A 15,338-nucleotide genomic window follows, 5' to 3' on the forward strand; every position below is an offset into this window, starting at 1 on the left:
GCAACAGCCTTCTCTAAAATTTTTGAGAGGAATGGAAGATTCCACAGATACATTGCACCTCCTCATGTAGGGAGGACATACGACAGACACACTGCACCCCCTCATGTAGGGAGGACATACTACAGACACGCTGCACCCCCTCATGTAGGGAGGACATACCACAGACACACTGCACCTCCTCATGTAGGGAGGACATACCACAGACACACTGCATCCCCTCATGTAGGGAGGACATACTACAGATACACCGCCCTCATGTAGGGAGGACATACTACAGACACACTGCACCTCCTCATATAGGGAGGACATACCACAGATACACTGCACCCCCTCATGTAGGGAGGACATACTACAGATACACTGCCCTCATGTAGGGAGGACATACCACAGACACACTGCATCCCCTCATGTAGGGAGGACATACTACAGATACACCGCCCTCATGTAGGGAGGACATACTACAGACACACTGCACCTCCTCATATAGGGAGGACATACCACAGACACACTGCACCCCCTCATGTAGGGAGGACATACCACAGACACACTGCACCCCCTTATTTAGGGAGGACATACCACAGACACACTGCACCTCCTCATGTAGGGAGGACATACTACAGACACACTGCACCTCCTCATGTAGGGAGGACATACCACAGACACACTGCACCCCCTCATTTAGGGAGGACATACCACAGATAAATTGCATCTCCTCATGTCGGGAGGACATACTACAGACACACTGCACCCCCTCATGTAGGGAGGACATACTACAGATACACTGCACCTCCTCGTATAGGGAGGACATACTACAGATACACTGCACCCCCTCATGTAGGGAGGGCATACTACAGACACACTGCACCTCCTCATGTCGGGAGGACATACTACAGACACACTGCACCCCCTCATGTAGGGAGGACATACTACAGATAACACTGCACCTCCTCGTGTAGGGAGGACATACTACAGATACACTGCCCTCTTGTAGGGAGGACATACCACAGACACACTGCACCTCCTCATGTAAGTAGGACATACTACAGACACACTGCACCCCCTCATGTAGGGAGGACATACTACAGACACACTGCACCCCCTCATGTAGGGAGGACATACTACAGATACACTGCATCCCCTCAGGTAGGGAGGACAAACTACAGACACACTGCACCTCCTCATGTAGGGAGGACATACTACAGACACACTGCACCCCCTCATGTAGGGAGGACATACTACAGACACACTGCACCGCCTCATGTAGGGAGGACATACTACAGATACACTGCATCCCCTCAGGTAGGGAGGACATACTACAGACATACTGCACCCCCTCAGGTAGGGAGGACATACTATAGACACACTGCACCTCCTCATGTAGGGAGGACATACTACAGACACACTGCGGCTCCTCATGTAGGGAGGACATACTACAGATACACTGCATCCCCTCAGGTAGGGAGGACATTCTACAGACACACTGCCCTCATGTAGGGAGGACATACTACAGACACACTGCACCTCCTCATGTAGGGAGGACATACTACAGATACACTGCACCTCCTCATGTAGGGAGGACATACTACAGATACACTGCATCCCCTCAGGTAGGGAGGACATACTAGAGACACACTGCACCCCCTCAGGTAGGGAGGACATACTACAGACACACTGCACCTCCTCATGTAGGGAGGACATACCACCGACACACTGCACCTCCTCATGTAGGTAGGACATACTACAGACACACTGCACCCCCTCATGTAGGGAGGACATACTACAGACACACTGCACCTCCTCATGTAGGGAGGACATACTACAGACACACTGCACCCCCTCATGTAGGGAGAACATACTACAGACACACTGCACCCCCTCATGTAGGGAGGGCATACTACAGACACACTGCACCTCCTCATGTAGGGAGGACATACTACAGATACACTGCACCTCCTCGTATAGGGAGGACATACTACAGATACACTGCACCCCCTCATGTAGGGAGGGCATACTACAGACACACTGCACCTCCTCATGTCGGGAGGACATACTACAGACACACTGCACCCCCTCATGTAGGGAGGACATACTACAGATAACACTGCACCTCCTCGTGTAGGGAGGACATACTACAGATACACTGCCCTCTTGTAGGGAGGACATACCACAGACACACTGCACCTCCTCATGTAAGTAGGACATACTACAGACACACTGCACCCCCTCATGTAGGGAGGACATACTACAGACACACTGCACCCCCTCATGTAGGGAGGACATACTACAGATACACTGCATCCCCTCAGGTAGGGAGGACAAACTACAGACACACTGCACCTCCTCATGTAGGGAGGACATACTACAGACACACTGCACCCCCTCATGTAGGGAGGACATACTACAGACACACTGCACCGCCTCATGTAGGGAGGACATACTACAGATACACTGCATCCCCTCAGGTAGGGAGGACATACTACAGACATACTGCACCCCCTCAGGTAGGGAGGACATACTATAGACACACTGCACCTCCTCATGTAGGGAGGACATACTACAGACACACTGCGGCTCCTCATGTAGGGAGGACATACTACAGATACACTGCATCCCCTCAGGTAGGGAGGACATTCTACAGACACACTGCCCTCATGTAGGGAGGACATACTACAGACACACTGCACCTCCTCATGTAGGGAGGACATACTACAGATACACTGCACCTCCTCATGTAGGGAGGACATACTACAGATACACTGCATCCCCTCAGGTAGGGAGGACATACTAGAGACACACTGCACCCCCTCAGGTAGGGAGGACATACTACAGACACACTGCACCTCCTCATGTAGGGAGGACATACCACCGACACACTGCACCTCCTCATGTAGGTAGGACATACTACAGACACACTGCACCCCCTCATGTAGGGAGGACATACTACAGATACACTGCCCTCTTGTAGGGAGGACATACCACAGACACACTGCACCTCCTCATGTAAGTAGGACATACTACAGACACACTGCACCCCCTCATGTAGGGAGGACATACTACAGACACACTGCACCCCCTCATGTAGGGAGGACATACTACAGATACACTGCATCCCCTCAGGTAGGGAGGACAAACTACAGACACACTGCACCTCCTCATGTAGGGAGGACATACTACAGACACACTGCACCCCCTCATGTAGGGAGGACATACTACAGACACACTGCACCGCCTCATGTAGGGAGGACATACTACAGATACACTGCATCCCCTCAGGTAGGGAGGACATACTACAGACATACTGCACCCCCTCAGGTAGGGAGGACATACTATAGACACACTGCACCTCCTCATGTAGGGAGGACATACTACAGACACACTGCGGCTCCTCATGTAGGGAGGACATACTACAGATACACTGCATCCCCTCAGGTAGGGAGGACATTCTACAGACACACTGCCCTCATGTAGGGAGGACATACTACAGACACACTGCACCTCCTCATGTAGGGAGGACATACTACAGATACACTGCACCTCCTCATGTAGGGAGGACATACTACAGATACACTGCATCCCCTCAGGTAGGGAGGACATACTAGAGACACACTGCACCCCCTCAGGTAGGGAGGACATACTACAGACACACTGCACCTCCTCATGTAGGGAGGACATACCACCGACACACTGCACCTCCTCATGTAGGTAGGACATACTACAGACACACTGCACCCCCTCATGTAGGGAGGACATACTACAGACACACTGCACCTCCTCATGTAGGGAGGACATACTACAGACACACTGCACCCCCTCATGTAGGGAGAACATACTACAGACACACTGCACCCCCTCATGTAGGGAGGGCATACTACAGACACACTGCACCTCCTCATGTCGGGAGGACATACTACAGACACACTGCACCCCCTCATGTAGGGAGGACATACTACAGATACACTGCACCTCCTCGTGTAGGGAGGACATACTACAGATACACTGCACCCCCTCATGTAGGGAGGGCATACTACAGACACACTGCACCTCCTCATGTCGGGAGGACATACTACAGACACACTGCACCCCCTCATGTAGGGAGGACATACTACAGATACACTGCATCCCCTCAGGTAGGGAGGACATACTACAGACACACTGCACCTCCTCATGTAGGGAGGACATACTACAGACACACTGCACCCCCTCATGTAGGGAGGACATACTACAGACACACTGCACCGCCTCATGTAGGGAGGACATACTACAGATACACTGCATCCCCTCAGGTAGGGAGGACATACTACAGACATACTGCACCCCCTCAGGTAGGGAGGACATACTATAGACACACTGCACCTCCTCATGTAGGGAGGACATACTACAGACACACTGCGGCTCCTCATGTAGGGAGGACATACTACAGATACACTGCATCCCCTCAGGTAGGGAGGACATTCTACAGACACACTGCCCTCATGTAGGGAGGACATACTACAGACACACTGCACCTCCTCATGTAGGGAGGACATACTACAGATACACTGCACCTCCTCATGTAGGGAGGACATACTACAGATACACTGCATCCCCTCAGGTAGGGAGGACATACTACAGACACACTGCACCCCCTCATGTAGGGAGGGCATACTACAGACACACTGCACCTCCTCATGTCGGGAGGACATACTACAGACACACTGCACCCCCTCATGTAGGGAGGACATACTACAGATACACTGCACCTCCTCGTGTAGGGAGGACATACTACAGATACACTGCACCCCCTCATGTAGGTAGGACATACTACAGATACACTGCCCTCTTGTAGGGAGGACATACCACAGACACACTGCATCTCCTCATGTAAGTAGGACATACTACAGACACACTGCACCCCCTCATGTAGGGAGGACATACTACAGACACACTGCACCCCCTCATGTAGGGAGGACATACTACAGACACACTGCACCCCCTCATGTAGGGAGGGCATACTACAGACACACTGCACCTCCTCATGTCAGGAGGACATACTACAGACACACTGCACCCCCTCATGTAGGGAGGACATACTACAGATACACTGCACCTCCTCGTGTAGGGAGGACATACTACAGATACACTGCACCCCCTCATGTAGGGAGGGCATACTACAGACACACTGCACCTCCTCGTGTAGGGAGGACATACTACAGATACACTGCACCCCCTCATGTAGGGAGGACATACTACAGATAACACTGCACCTCCTCGTGTAGGGAGGACATACTACAGATACACTGCACCCCCTCATGTAGGTAGGACATACTACAGATACACTGCCCTCTTGTAGGGAGGACATACTACAGACATACTGCACCCCCTCAGGTAGGGAGGACACACTATAGACACACTGCACCCACTCAGGTAGGGAGGACACACTATAGACACACTGCACCCCCTCAGGTAGGGAGGACACACTGCACCCCCTCAGGTAGGTAGGACACACTACAGACACACTGCACCCCCTCAGGTAGGGAGGACACACTACAGACACACTGCACCCCCTCAGGTAGGGAGGACACACTATAGACACACTGCACCCCCTCAGATAGGGAGGACACACTACAGACACACTGCACCCCCTCAGGTAGGGAGGACACACTATAGACACACTGCACCCCCTCAGGTAGGGAGGACACACTAGACACACTGCACCCCCTCAGGTAGGGAGGACACACTATAGACACACTGCACCCCCTCAGGTAGGGAGGCCACACTATAGACACACTGCACCCCCTCAGGTAGGGAGGACACACTACAGACACACTGCACCCCCTCAGGTAGGGAGGACACACTATAGACACACTGCACCCCCTCAGGTAGGGAGGACACACTATAGACACACTGCACCCCCTCAGGTAGGGAGGACACACTATAGACACACTGCACCCCCTCAGGTAGGGAGGACACACTATAGAAACACTGCACCCCCTCAGGTAGGGAGGACACACTACAGACACACTGCACCCCCTCAGGTAGGGAGGACACACTATAGAAACACTGCACCCCCTCAGGTAGGGAGGACACACTATAGACACACTGCACCCCCTCAGGTAGGGAGGACACACTATAGACACACTGCACCCCCTCAGGTAGGTAGGTAGGTCACACTATGGGGAGGTTCACATAATGTCCTTGCTCCATAGTCGTGAAAACAGATTAGTTGTGCAGTATTGTTTCTTTTGGTGATTTGGGGTCAGTTTAGTTTGTTAGGATCCCCATTAGCTGTTCCTCATGCAGTAGCTACTCTTTCTGGAGTTCACTTTCCCTTATACCTGAATGACCAGAAAAATGTCACGTTTGACATTTAGATTTACCCTCTCTGAGTCAGCTGCAAATACTGTATTTTGGGAAGCACTCCTCTTACTAACTCTCCATCCCTTTCTACCTCTCTTTCTCTCTCTCTCGTGCTCTCCCTCTGTCTAATCCTCCATCTCTCTCTCTCCATCCCTCCTTCTCTCTCTCCCTTCATCTCTCTCGCTCGATCCCTCTCCTGCTCTCTCTCTGTTTGTCTTTTTACAGGGTGATCAGTCGAGCCCCAGGTCTGAAGCTGGTAGTGGAGACTCTAATAACGTCTCTGAAACCTATAGGAAACATTGTCCTTATCTGCTGTGCTTTCTTCATCATATTTGGTATCCTGGGGGTGCAGGTAGGGGCTGTTATCTTTGGAGTACTTGTCTCTCCATCTTTCTTGCTCTGTCTTTTTTTCTATCTCTGTTTTCCTTGTTCCTTCATTTTATCAATATTTCACATTCCCTGTCTTTCTCCAACAACATATACCCTGTCTTTCTCCAACAACATATACCCTGTCTTTCTCCTATAACATATACCCTGTCTTTCTCCTATAACATATACCCTGTCTTTCTCCAACAACATACACCCTGTCTTTCTCCTCCAACATATACCCTGTCTTTCTCCTATAACATATACCCTGTCTTTCTCCTATAACATATACCCTGTCTTTCTCCTATAACATATACCCTGTCTTTCTCCTCCAACATATACCCTGTCTTTCTCCTATAACACATACCCTGTCTTTCTCCTTCAACATATACCCTGTCTTTCTCCTATAAGATATACCCTGTCTTTCTCCTTCAACATATACCCTGTCTTTCTCCTATAACATATACCCTGTCTTTCTCCTCCAACATATACCCTGTCTTTCTCCTATAACATATACCCTGTCTTTCTCCTCCAACATATACCCTGTCTTTCTCCTATAACACATTCCCTGTCTTTCTCCTCCAACATACACCCTGTCTTTCTCCTTCAACATATACCCTGTCTTTCTCCTCCAACATATACCCTGTCTTTCTCCTATAACATATACCCTGTCTTTCTCCTCCAACATATACCCTGTCTTTCTCCTATAACACATTCCCTGTCTTTCTCCTCCAACATACACCCTGTCTTTCTCCTTCAACATATACCCTGTCTTTCTCCTCCAACATATACCCTGTCTTTCTCCTTCAACATGTACCATGTCTTTCTCCTCCAACATATACCCTGTATTTCTCCTTCAACATATACCCTGTCTTTCTCCTATAACATATACCCTGTCTTTCTCCTCCAACATATACCCTGTCTTTCTCCTATAACATATACCCTGTCTTTCTCCTCCAACATATACCCTGTCTTTCTCCTCCAACATATACCCTGTCTTTCTCCTTCAACATATACCCTGTCTTTCTCCTTCAACATATACCCTGTCTTTCTCCTCCAGCATATACCCTGTCTTTCTCCTCCAACATATACCCTGTCTTTCTCCTTCAACATATACCCCTTTTCTCCTCCAACATATACCCTTTTTCTCCTCGAACATATACCCTTTTCTCCTCCAACATATACCCTGTCTTTCTCCTCCAACATATACCCTGTCTTTCTCTTCCAACATATACCCTTTTTCTCCTCCAACATATACCCTGTCTTTCTCCTCCAACATATACCCTCTTTCTCCTCGAACATATACCCTCTTTCTCCTTCACCATATAACCTTTTTCTCCTCCAACATATACCCCGTCTTTCTCCTCCAACATATACCGTCTTTCTCCTCCAACATATACCCTGTCTTTCTCCTCCAACATATACCCTCTTTCTCCTGCAACATATACCCTCTTTCTCCTCCAACATACACCCTGTCTTTCTCCTCCAACATATACCCTTTTTCTGCTCCAACATATACCCTGTCTTTCTCCTCCAACATATACCCTCTTTCTCCTCCAACATATACCCTGTCTTTCTCCTCCAACATACACCCTGTCTTTCTCCTCCAACATATACCATGTCTTTCTCCTCCAACATATACCCTCTTTCTCATCCAACATATACCCTCTTTCTCATCCAACATATACCCTCTTTCTCCTCCAACATACAACCTGTCTTTCTCCTCCAACATGTAGCATGTCTTTCTCCTCCAACATATACCCTGTCTTTCTCCTCCAACATATACCCTCTTTCTCCTCCAACATATTCCCTTTTTCTCCTCCAGCATATACCCTCTTTCTCCTCCAACATATATCCTGTCTTTCTCCTTCAGCATATACCCTCTTTCTCCTCCAACATATACCATGTCTTTCTCCTCCAACATATACCCTGTCTTTCTCCTCCAACATATACCCTCTTTCTCCATCAACATATACCCTCTTTCTCCTCCAACATATACCCTGTCTTTCTCCTCCAACATATACCCTCTTTCTCCATCAACATATACCCTCTTTCTCCTCCAACATATACCATGTCCTTCTCCTTCAACATATACCATGTCTTTCTCCTCCAACATGTAGCATGTCTTTCTCCTCCAACATATACCCTGTCTTTCTCCTCCAACATATACCCTGTCTTTCTCCTCCAACATATACCCTCTTTCTCCTCCAACATATTCCCTTTTTCTCCTCCAGCATATACCCTCTTTCTCCTCCAACATATATCCTGTCTTTCTCCTTCAACATATACCCTGACTTTCTCCTCCAACATATACCCTCTTTCTCCTTCAACATATACCCTGTCTTTCACATCCAACATATACCATGTCTTTCTCCTCCAACATATACCCTGTCTTTCTCCTCCAGCATATACCCTCTTTCTCCTCCAACATATATCCTGTCTTTCTCCTTCAGCATATACCCTCTTTCTCCTCCAACATATATCCTGTCTTTCTCCTTCAGCATATACCCTCTTTCTCCTCCAACATATACCCTGTCTTTCTCCTTCAACATATACCCTGACTTTCTCCTCCAACATATACCCTCTTTCTCCTTCAACATATACCCTGTCTTTCACATCCAACATATACCATGTCTTTCTCCTCCAACATATACCCTGTCTTTCTCCTCCAACATATACCCTCTTTCTCCATCAACATATACCCTCTTTCTCCTCCAACATATACCCTGTCTTTCTCCTCCAACATATACCCTCTTTCTCCATCAACATATACCCTCTTTCTCCTCCAACATATACCATGTCCTTCTCCTTCAACATATACCATGTCTTTCTCCTCCAACATGTAGCATGTCTTTCTCCTCCAACATATACCCTGTCTTTCTCCTCCAACATATACCCTCTTTCTCCTCCAACATATTCCCTTTTTCTCCTCCAGCATATACCCTCTTTCTCCTCCAACATATACCCTGTCTTTCTCCTCCAACATATACCCTCTTTCTCCATCAACATATACCCTCTTTCTCCATCAACATATACCCTCTTTCTCCATCAACATATACCCTCTTTCTCCTCCAACATATACCCTCTTTCTCCATCAACATATACCCTCTTTCTCCATCAACATATACCCTCTTTCTCCATCAACATATACCCTCTTTCTCCTCCAACATATACCCTCTTTCTCCTCCAACATATACCCTCTTTCTCCTCCAACATACACCCTGTCTTTCTCCTCCAACATATACCCTCTTTCTCCTCCAACATTTACCCTGTCTTTCTCCTTCAACATATACCATGTCTTTCTCCTCCAACATATACCCTGTCTTTCTCCATCAACATATACCCTCTTTCTCCATCAACATATACCCTCTTTCTCCTCCAACATATACCCTCTTTCTCCATCAACATATACCCTCTTTCTCCTCCAACATATGCCCTCTTTCTCATCACCATATACCCTCTTTCTCCATCAACATATACCCTCTTTCACCTCCAATATATACCCTCTTTCTCCTCCAACATATTCCCTCTTTCTCCTCCAACATATACCCTGTATTTCTCCTCCAACATATACCCTCTTTCTCCTCCAACATATACCCTCTTTTTCCTCCAACATATACCCTCTTTCTCCTCCAACATATACCCTGTCTTTCTTCTCCAATATATAACCTTTCTTTCTGTGTCTCTGTTTCCTCACCTTCCTCCCACAGTTGTCTGTCCCTCAGTCTCTGTCCCTTCTCTGTCTTTATCAGTCTTTGCCACCTGTCTTCCACCTCTCTCTCAATTCCCTAAATCATTCTTGACCATCTATGTAATGACCTCCATATTATTCCATCAAGTGTGTCTATCCTTTGATAATGACATATGAAAGAAACCACTTCTATGGTAACAACAAGTCATCTGAAGTGGCTCTGTCCATTGTTCCCATTGTTCCCTGACAGCTGTTCAAAGGGAAGTTCTTCTACTGCTTTGGCCCCGACGTCAAGAACATCACCAACAAGTCTGACTGTCTGCAGGCCAACTACAAATGGGTTCATCACAAGTACAACTTTGACAACCTGGGACAGGTAAGGATTTCTCCCAGTATCAATTTCAGATGAGGTGTCAAACTGATGGACATGGTGAATGGACCAGTATGAAATACTGAACTGATGGACATGGTGAATGGACCAGTATGAAATACTGAACTGATGGACATGGTGAATGGACCGATGGACTGATGTTTTGTCTGTGTGTTTTTGTCTTAATACAGTGCCTTGCGAAAGTATTCGGCCCCCTTGAACTTTGCGACCTTTTGCCACATTTCAGGCTTCAAACATAAAGATATAAAACTGTATTTTTTTGTGAAGAATCAACAACAAGTGGGACACAATCATGAAGTGGAACGACATTTATTGGATATTTCAAACTTTTTTAACAAATCAAAAACTGAAAAATTGGGCGTGCAAAATTATTCAGCCCCTTTACTTTCAGTGCAGCAAACTCTCTCCAGAAGTTCATTGGGGATCTCTGAATGATCCAATGTTGACCTAAATGACTAATGATGATAAATACAATCCACCTGTGTGTAATCAAGTCTCCGTATAAATGCACCTGCACTGTGATAGTCTCAGAGGTCCGTTAAAAGCGCAGAGAGCATCATGAAGAACAAGGAACACACCAGGCAGGTCCGAGATACTGTTGTGAAGAAGTTTAAAGCCGGATTTGGATACAAAAAGATTTCCCAAGCTTTAAACATCCCAAGGAGCACTGTGCAAGCGATAATATTGAAATGGAAGGAGTATCAGACCACTGCAAATCTACCAAGACCTGGCCGTCCCTCTAAACTTTCAGCTCATACAAGGAGAAGACTGATCAGAGATGCAGCCAAGAGGCCCATGATCACTCTGAATGAACTGCAGAGATCTACAGCTGAGGTGGGAGACTCTGTCCATAGGACAACAATCAGTCGTATATTGCACAAATCTGGCCTTTATGGAAGAGTGGCAAGAAGAAAGCCATTTCTTAAAGATATCCATAAAAAGTGTTGTTTAAAGTTTGCCACAAGCCACCTGGGAGACACACCAAACATGTGGAAGAAGGTGCTCTGGTCAGATGAAACCAAAATTGAACTTTTTGGCAGCAATGCAAAACGTTATGTTTGGCGTAAAAGCAACACAGCTCATCACCCTGAACACACCATCCCCACTGTCAAACATGGTGGTGGCAGCATCATGGTTTGGGCCTGCTTTTCTTCAGCAGGGACAGGGAAGATGGTTAAAATTGATGGGAAGATGGATGGAGCCAAATACAGGACCATTCTGGAAGAAAACCTGATGGAGTCTGCAAAAGACCTGAGACTGGGACGGAGATTTGTCTTCCAACAAGACAATGATCCAAAACATAAAGCAAAATCTACAATGGAATGGTTCAAAAATAAACATATCCAGGTGTTAGAATGGCCAAGTCAAAGTCCAGACCTGAATCCAATCGAGAATCTGTGGAAAGAACTGAAAACTGCTGTTCACAAATGCTCTCCATCCAACCTCACTGAGCTCGAGCTGTTTTGCAAGGAGGAATGGGAAAAAATGTCAGTCTCTCGATGTGCAAAACTGATAGAGACATACCCCAAGCGACTTACAGCTGTAATCGCAGCAAAAGGTGGTGCTACAAAGTATTAACTTAAGGGGGCTGAATAATTTTGCACACCCAATTTTTCAGTTTTTGATTTGTTAAAAAAGTTTGAAATATCCAATAAATGTCGTTCCACTTCATGATTGTGTCCCACTTGTTGTTGATTCTTCACAACAAAATACAGTTTTATATCTTTATGTTTGAAGCCTGAAATGTGGCAAAAGGTCGCAAAGTTCAAGGGGCCGAATACTTTCGCAAGGCACTGTATGTATGTTTATATTTCATGTATTTCATGTGTGTTCTGTCTGTCTGTGTATGTCTGCATTTCTGCATGTGTGTGTGTGTGTGTGTGTGTGTGTGTGTGTGTGTGTGTGTGTGTGTGTGTGTGTGTGTGTGTGTGTGTGTGTGTGTGTTCTGTGTGTGTTCTGTGTGTATATGTGTGTGCGTTCTGTACCACAGGCTCTGATGTCCCTGTTTGTGCTGGCTTCAAAGGACGGTTGGGTCAACATCATGTACCATGGCCTGGATGCTGTAGGGGTGGACCAACAGGTAACTAGTCTAATAGTGGTCATTAAGTCATAATATTTCTATAGATGTATTATTATTTCAGTTGTGTTGGCTGACTGATCTATCAGAGCATACTCAACTCCTTCTCTCCCTCTCCTCCTTCGACTAAACACTCACATGCACCACTCCTCTCTCTCTCCCTCGTTCTCCCCCTCCCTCTTCCCTCCCTCCCCATCTCTCCCTCCCTCCCTCTCTCCTCCCCCTCTCCCCTCCCTGCCTCCATCCCCCCTCCCTCCCTCCCTCCCTCTCTCCTCCCCTCTCCCCTCCCTGCCTCCCTCCCTCTCCCTCTCCATCCCCCCTCTCCCCTCCCTCCCTCTCTCTCTCTCCTCCCCCTCTCCCCTCCCCCTCTCCCCTCCCTGCCTCCCTCCCTCTCCATCCCCCCTCTCCCTTCCCTTCCCTCCCTCCCTCTCTCCCTTTAGCCAGTGATCAACAACAGTCCATGGATGCTCCTCTACTTCATCTCCTTCCTCCTCATCGTCAGTTTCTTCGTTCTGAACATGTTTGTGGGCGTGGTAGTGGAGAACTTCCACAAGTGCCGTCAGAACCAGGAAGTGGAAGAGGCTAAAGGAGAGAGGATAAACGACGGAGACGCATGGAAAAGAAGAGGAGGGGTAAGGGAGAGACAGGAAGAAGAGATAGTGCAAGGTGCCTGGAGAGAGAGAGGGAGGGTGAGAGGGAGAGAGGGATAGAGGAAGGATGAGAGAGAGAAAGGGAGAGAGGGATAGAGGGAGGATGAGAGGGAGAAAGGGAGAGAGGGATAGAGGGAGGATGAGAGGGAGAAAGGGAGAGAGGGATAGAGGGAGAAAGGGAGGATGAGAGGGAGAAAGAGAGGGTGAAAGGGAGAAAGGGAGGGAGGATGAGAGGGAGAGAGAGGGTGAGAGGGTGAGAGGGAGAGAGAGAGTGAAAGGGAGAAAGGGAGGGAGGGTGAGAGGGAGAGAGAGAGGGTGATAGAGAGAGAGAGAGAGAGAGAGAGAGAGAGAGAGAGAGAGAGAGGGTGAAATGGAGAAAGGGAGGGAGGGTGAAAGGGAGAGAGGGAGAAAGGGTGTGAGAGAGAAAGGGAGGGTGAGAGGGGGAGAGAGAGAGAGAGAGAGCGAGAGGGATGGGGGAGAGAAGAACAGACAGAGATAGATCATCAATAATTGTGTGAATTGTTTATGAGTATTACTCTTGACAGGAGGACATCACAGGAATGCTTTTGAATAGTGGTACAGTAATACTATGTATAAAGCACTATTACCTGTGTTTGTCTCCCCTTGCCAGACGCCCAGAAGATCCCCTACTATGCCAGCTACAGCCCCCTCCGCCTGTGATCCACACTCTGTGTACCACCTACTACCTGGACCTCTTCATCACCTTCATCATCTGTATCAACGTCATCACCATGTCACTGGAACACTACAGCCAGCCACGAGTAAGACTGGAGGGAGCGGTGTACGTGTGTGGGTGGGGGTGGGGGGGTACAGAAAGACAGAGTGTTGTGTGTTTTCATGTACACAGTACCATATGTGACTCCTTCTCTCCTCTCTCTCTCTCTCTCCCCTTCCTCCTCTCTCCCACCTCCTCTTTCTCCCCCTCCCTCTCATCTCCTTCTCTCTCTTCTTCTCCCTCCCACCTCCTTCTCTCTCTCCCCCTCCCTCCTACCTCCTTCTCCCCCCACCTCTTTCTCTCTCCTCCCCCTCCTACCTCCCTCTCTCTACCCCCCCCCCCACCTCTTTCTCTCTCTCCCCCCCTCCCCACCTCCTCTCTCCCCCCACCTCTTTCTCTCTCTCCCCCCTCCCTCCCTCCTCCTCTCTCTCTCTCTCCTCCTCCCTCTCACCTCCTTCTCTCTCTCTCCCCCACCCCTCCCTCCTCCTCTCTCTCTCTCTCTCTCCCCCTCCCTCCCTCCTCCTCTCTCTCTCTCTCCCCCCTCCCTCCCACCTCCTTCTCTCTCTGTCTCTCAGTCTCTGGATCTAGTGTTGAAGTACTGTAACTATTTCTTCACATCCACCTTTGTACTGGAGACCCTCCTGAAGCTCACCGCCTTTGGCTTCCGACGCTTCTTTAAAGACAGGTAGTTACAGGGCCACACTGACTTACTGAATAAACACTGTATTCACTGTTGCACTGGGGACACACTGTGTGTGTGTGGTGTGTGTGTGTGTGTGTGTGTGTGTGTGTGTGTGTGTGTGTGTGTGGTGTGTGTGTGTGTGTGTGTGTGTGTGTGTGTGTGTGTGTGTGTGTCATCTCAGTGTGTATGATTCATAGCTGCCCTTCTTAACCACAACTCCATTAGAAAATAGTTATTCTGACTTCAATGGTACTTCCTGGTAGTGTCATAGCTGAACTATAGCTGAACTATAGCTGGGATACTTCAATTGTACTTCCTGGTGGTGTCATAGCTTTACTATAGCTGGGATACTTCAATGGTACTTCTGGTAGTGTCATAGCTTTACTATAGCTGGGATACTTCAATTGTA

The 15,338-nt window shown here is 48.1% G+C and overlaps 1 protein-coding gene across 1 annotated transcript in view; it reads left to right on the top strand.

Moving 5' to 3' along the window:
- LOC109884752 (voltage-dependent T-type calcium channel subunit alpha-1I-like) overlaps positions 1–15,338 on the top strand; it is a 287,147-nt gene that overhangs the window by 226,660 nt on the left and 45,149 nt on the right. The window contains 8 exon segments of the mRNA XM_031813726.1: positions 6,562–6,688; positions 10,644–10,769; positions 12,775–12,864; positions 13,302–13,443; positions 13,446–13,493; positions 14,143–14,184; positions 14,187–14,293; positions 14,823–14,932. Coding sequence (XP_031669586.1) covers positions 6,562–6,688; positions 10,644–10,769; positions 12,775–12,864; positions 13,302–13,443; positions 13,446–13,493; positions 14,143–14,184; positions 14,187–14,293; positions 14,823–14,932 — 792 coding nt within the window.

Source organism: Oncorhynchus kisutch, unplaced genomic scaffold, assembly GCF_002021735.2.
Source record: "Oncorhynchus kisutch isolate 150728-3 unplaced genomic scaffold, Okis_V2 Okis06b-Okis10b_hom, whole genome shotgun sequence".
Classification (NCBI taxonomy): Eukaryota; Metazoa; Chordata; class Actinopteri; order Salmoniformes; family Salmonidae; genus Oncorhynchus; species Oncorhynchus kisutch.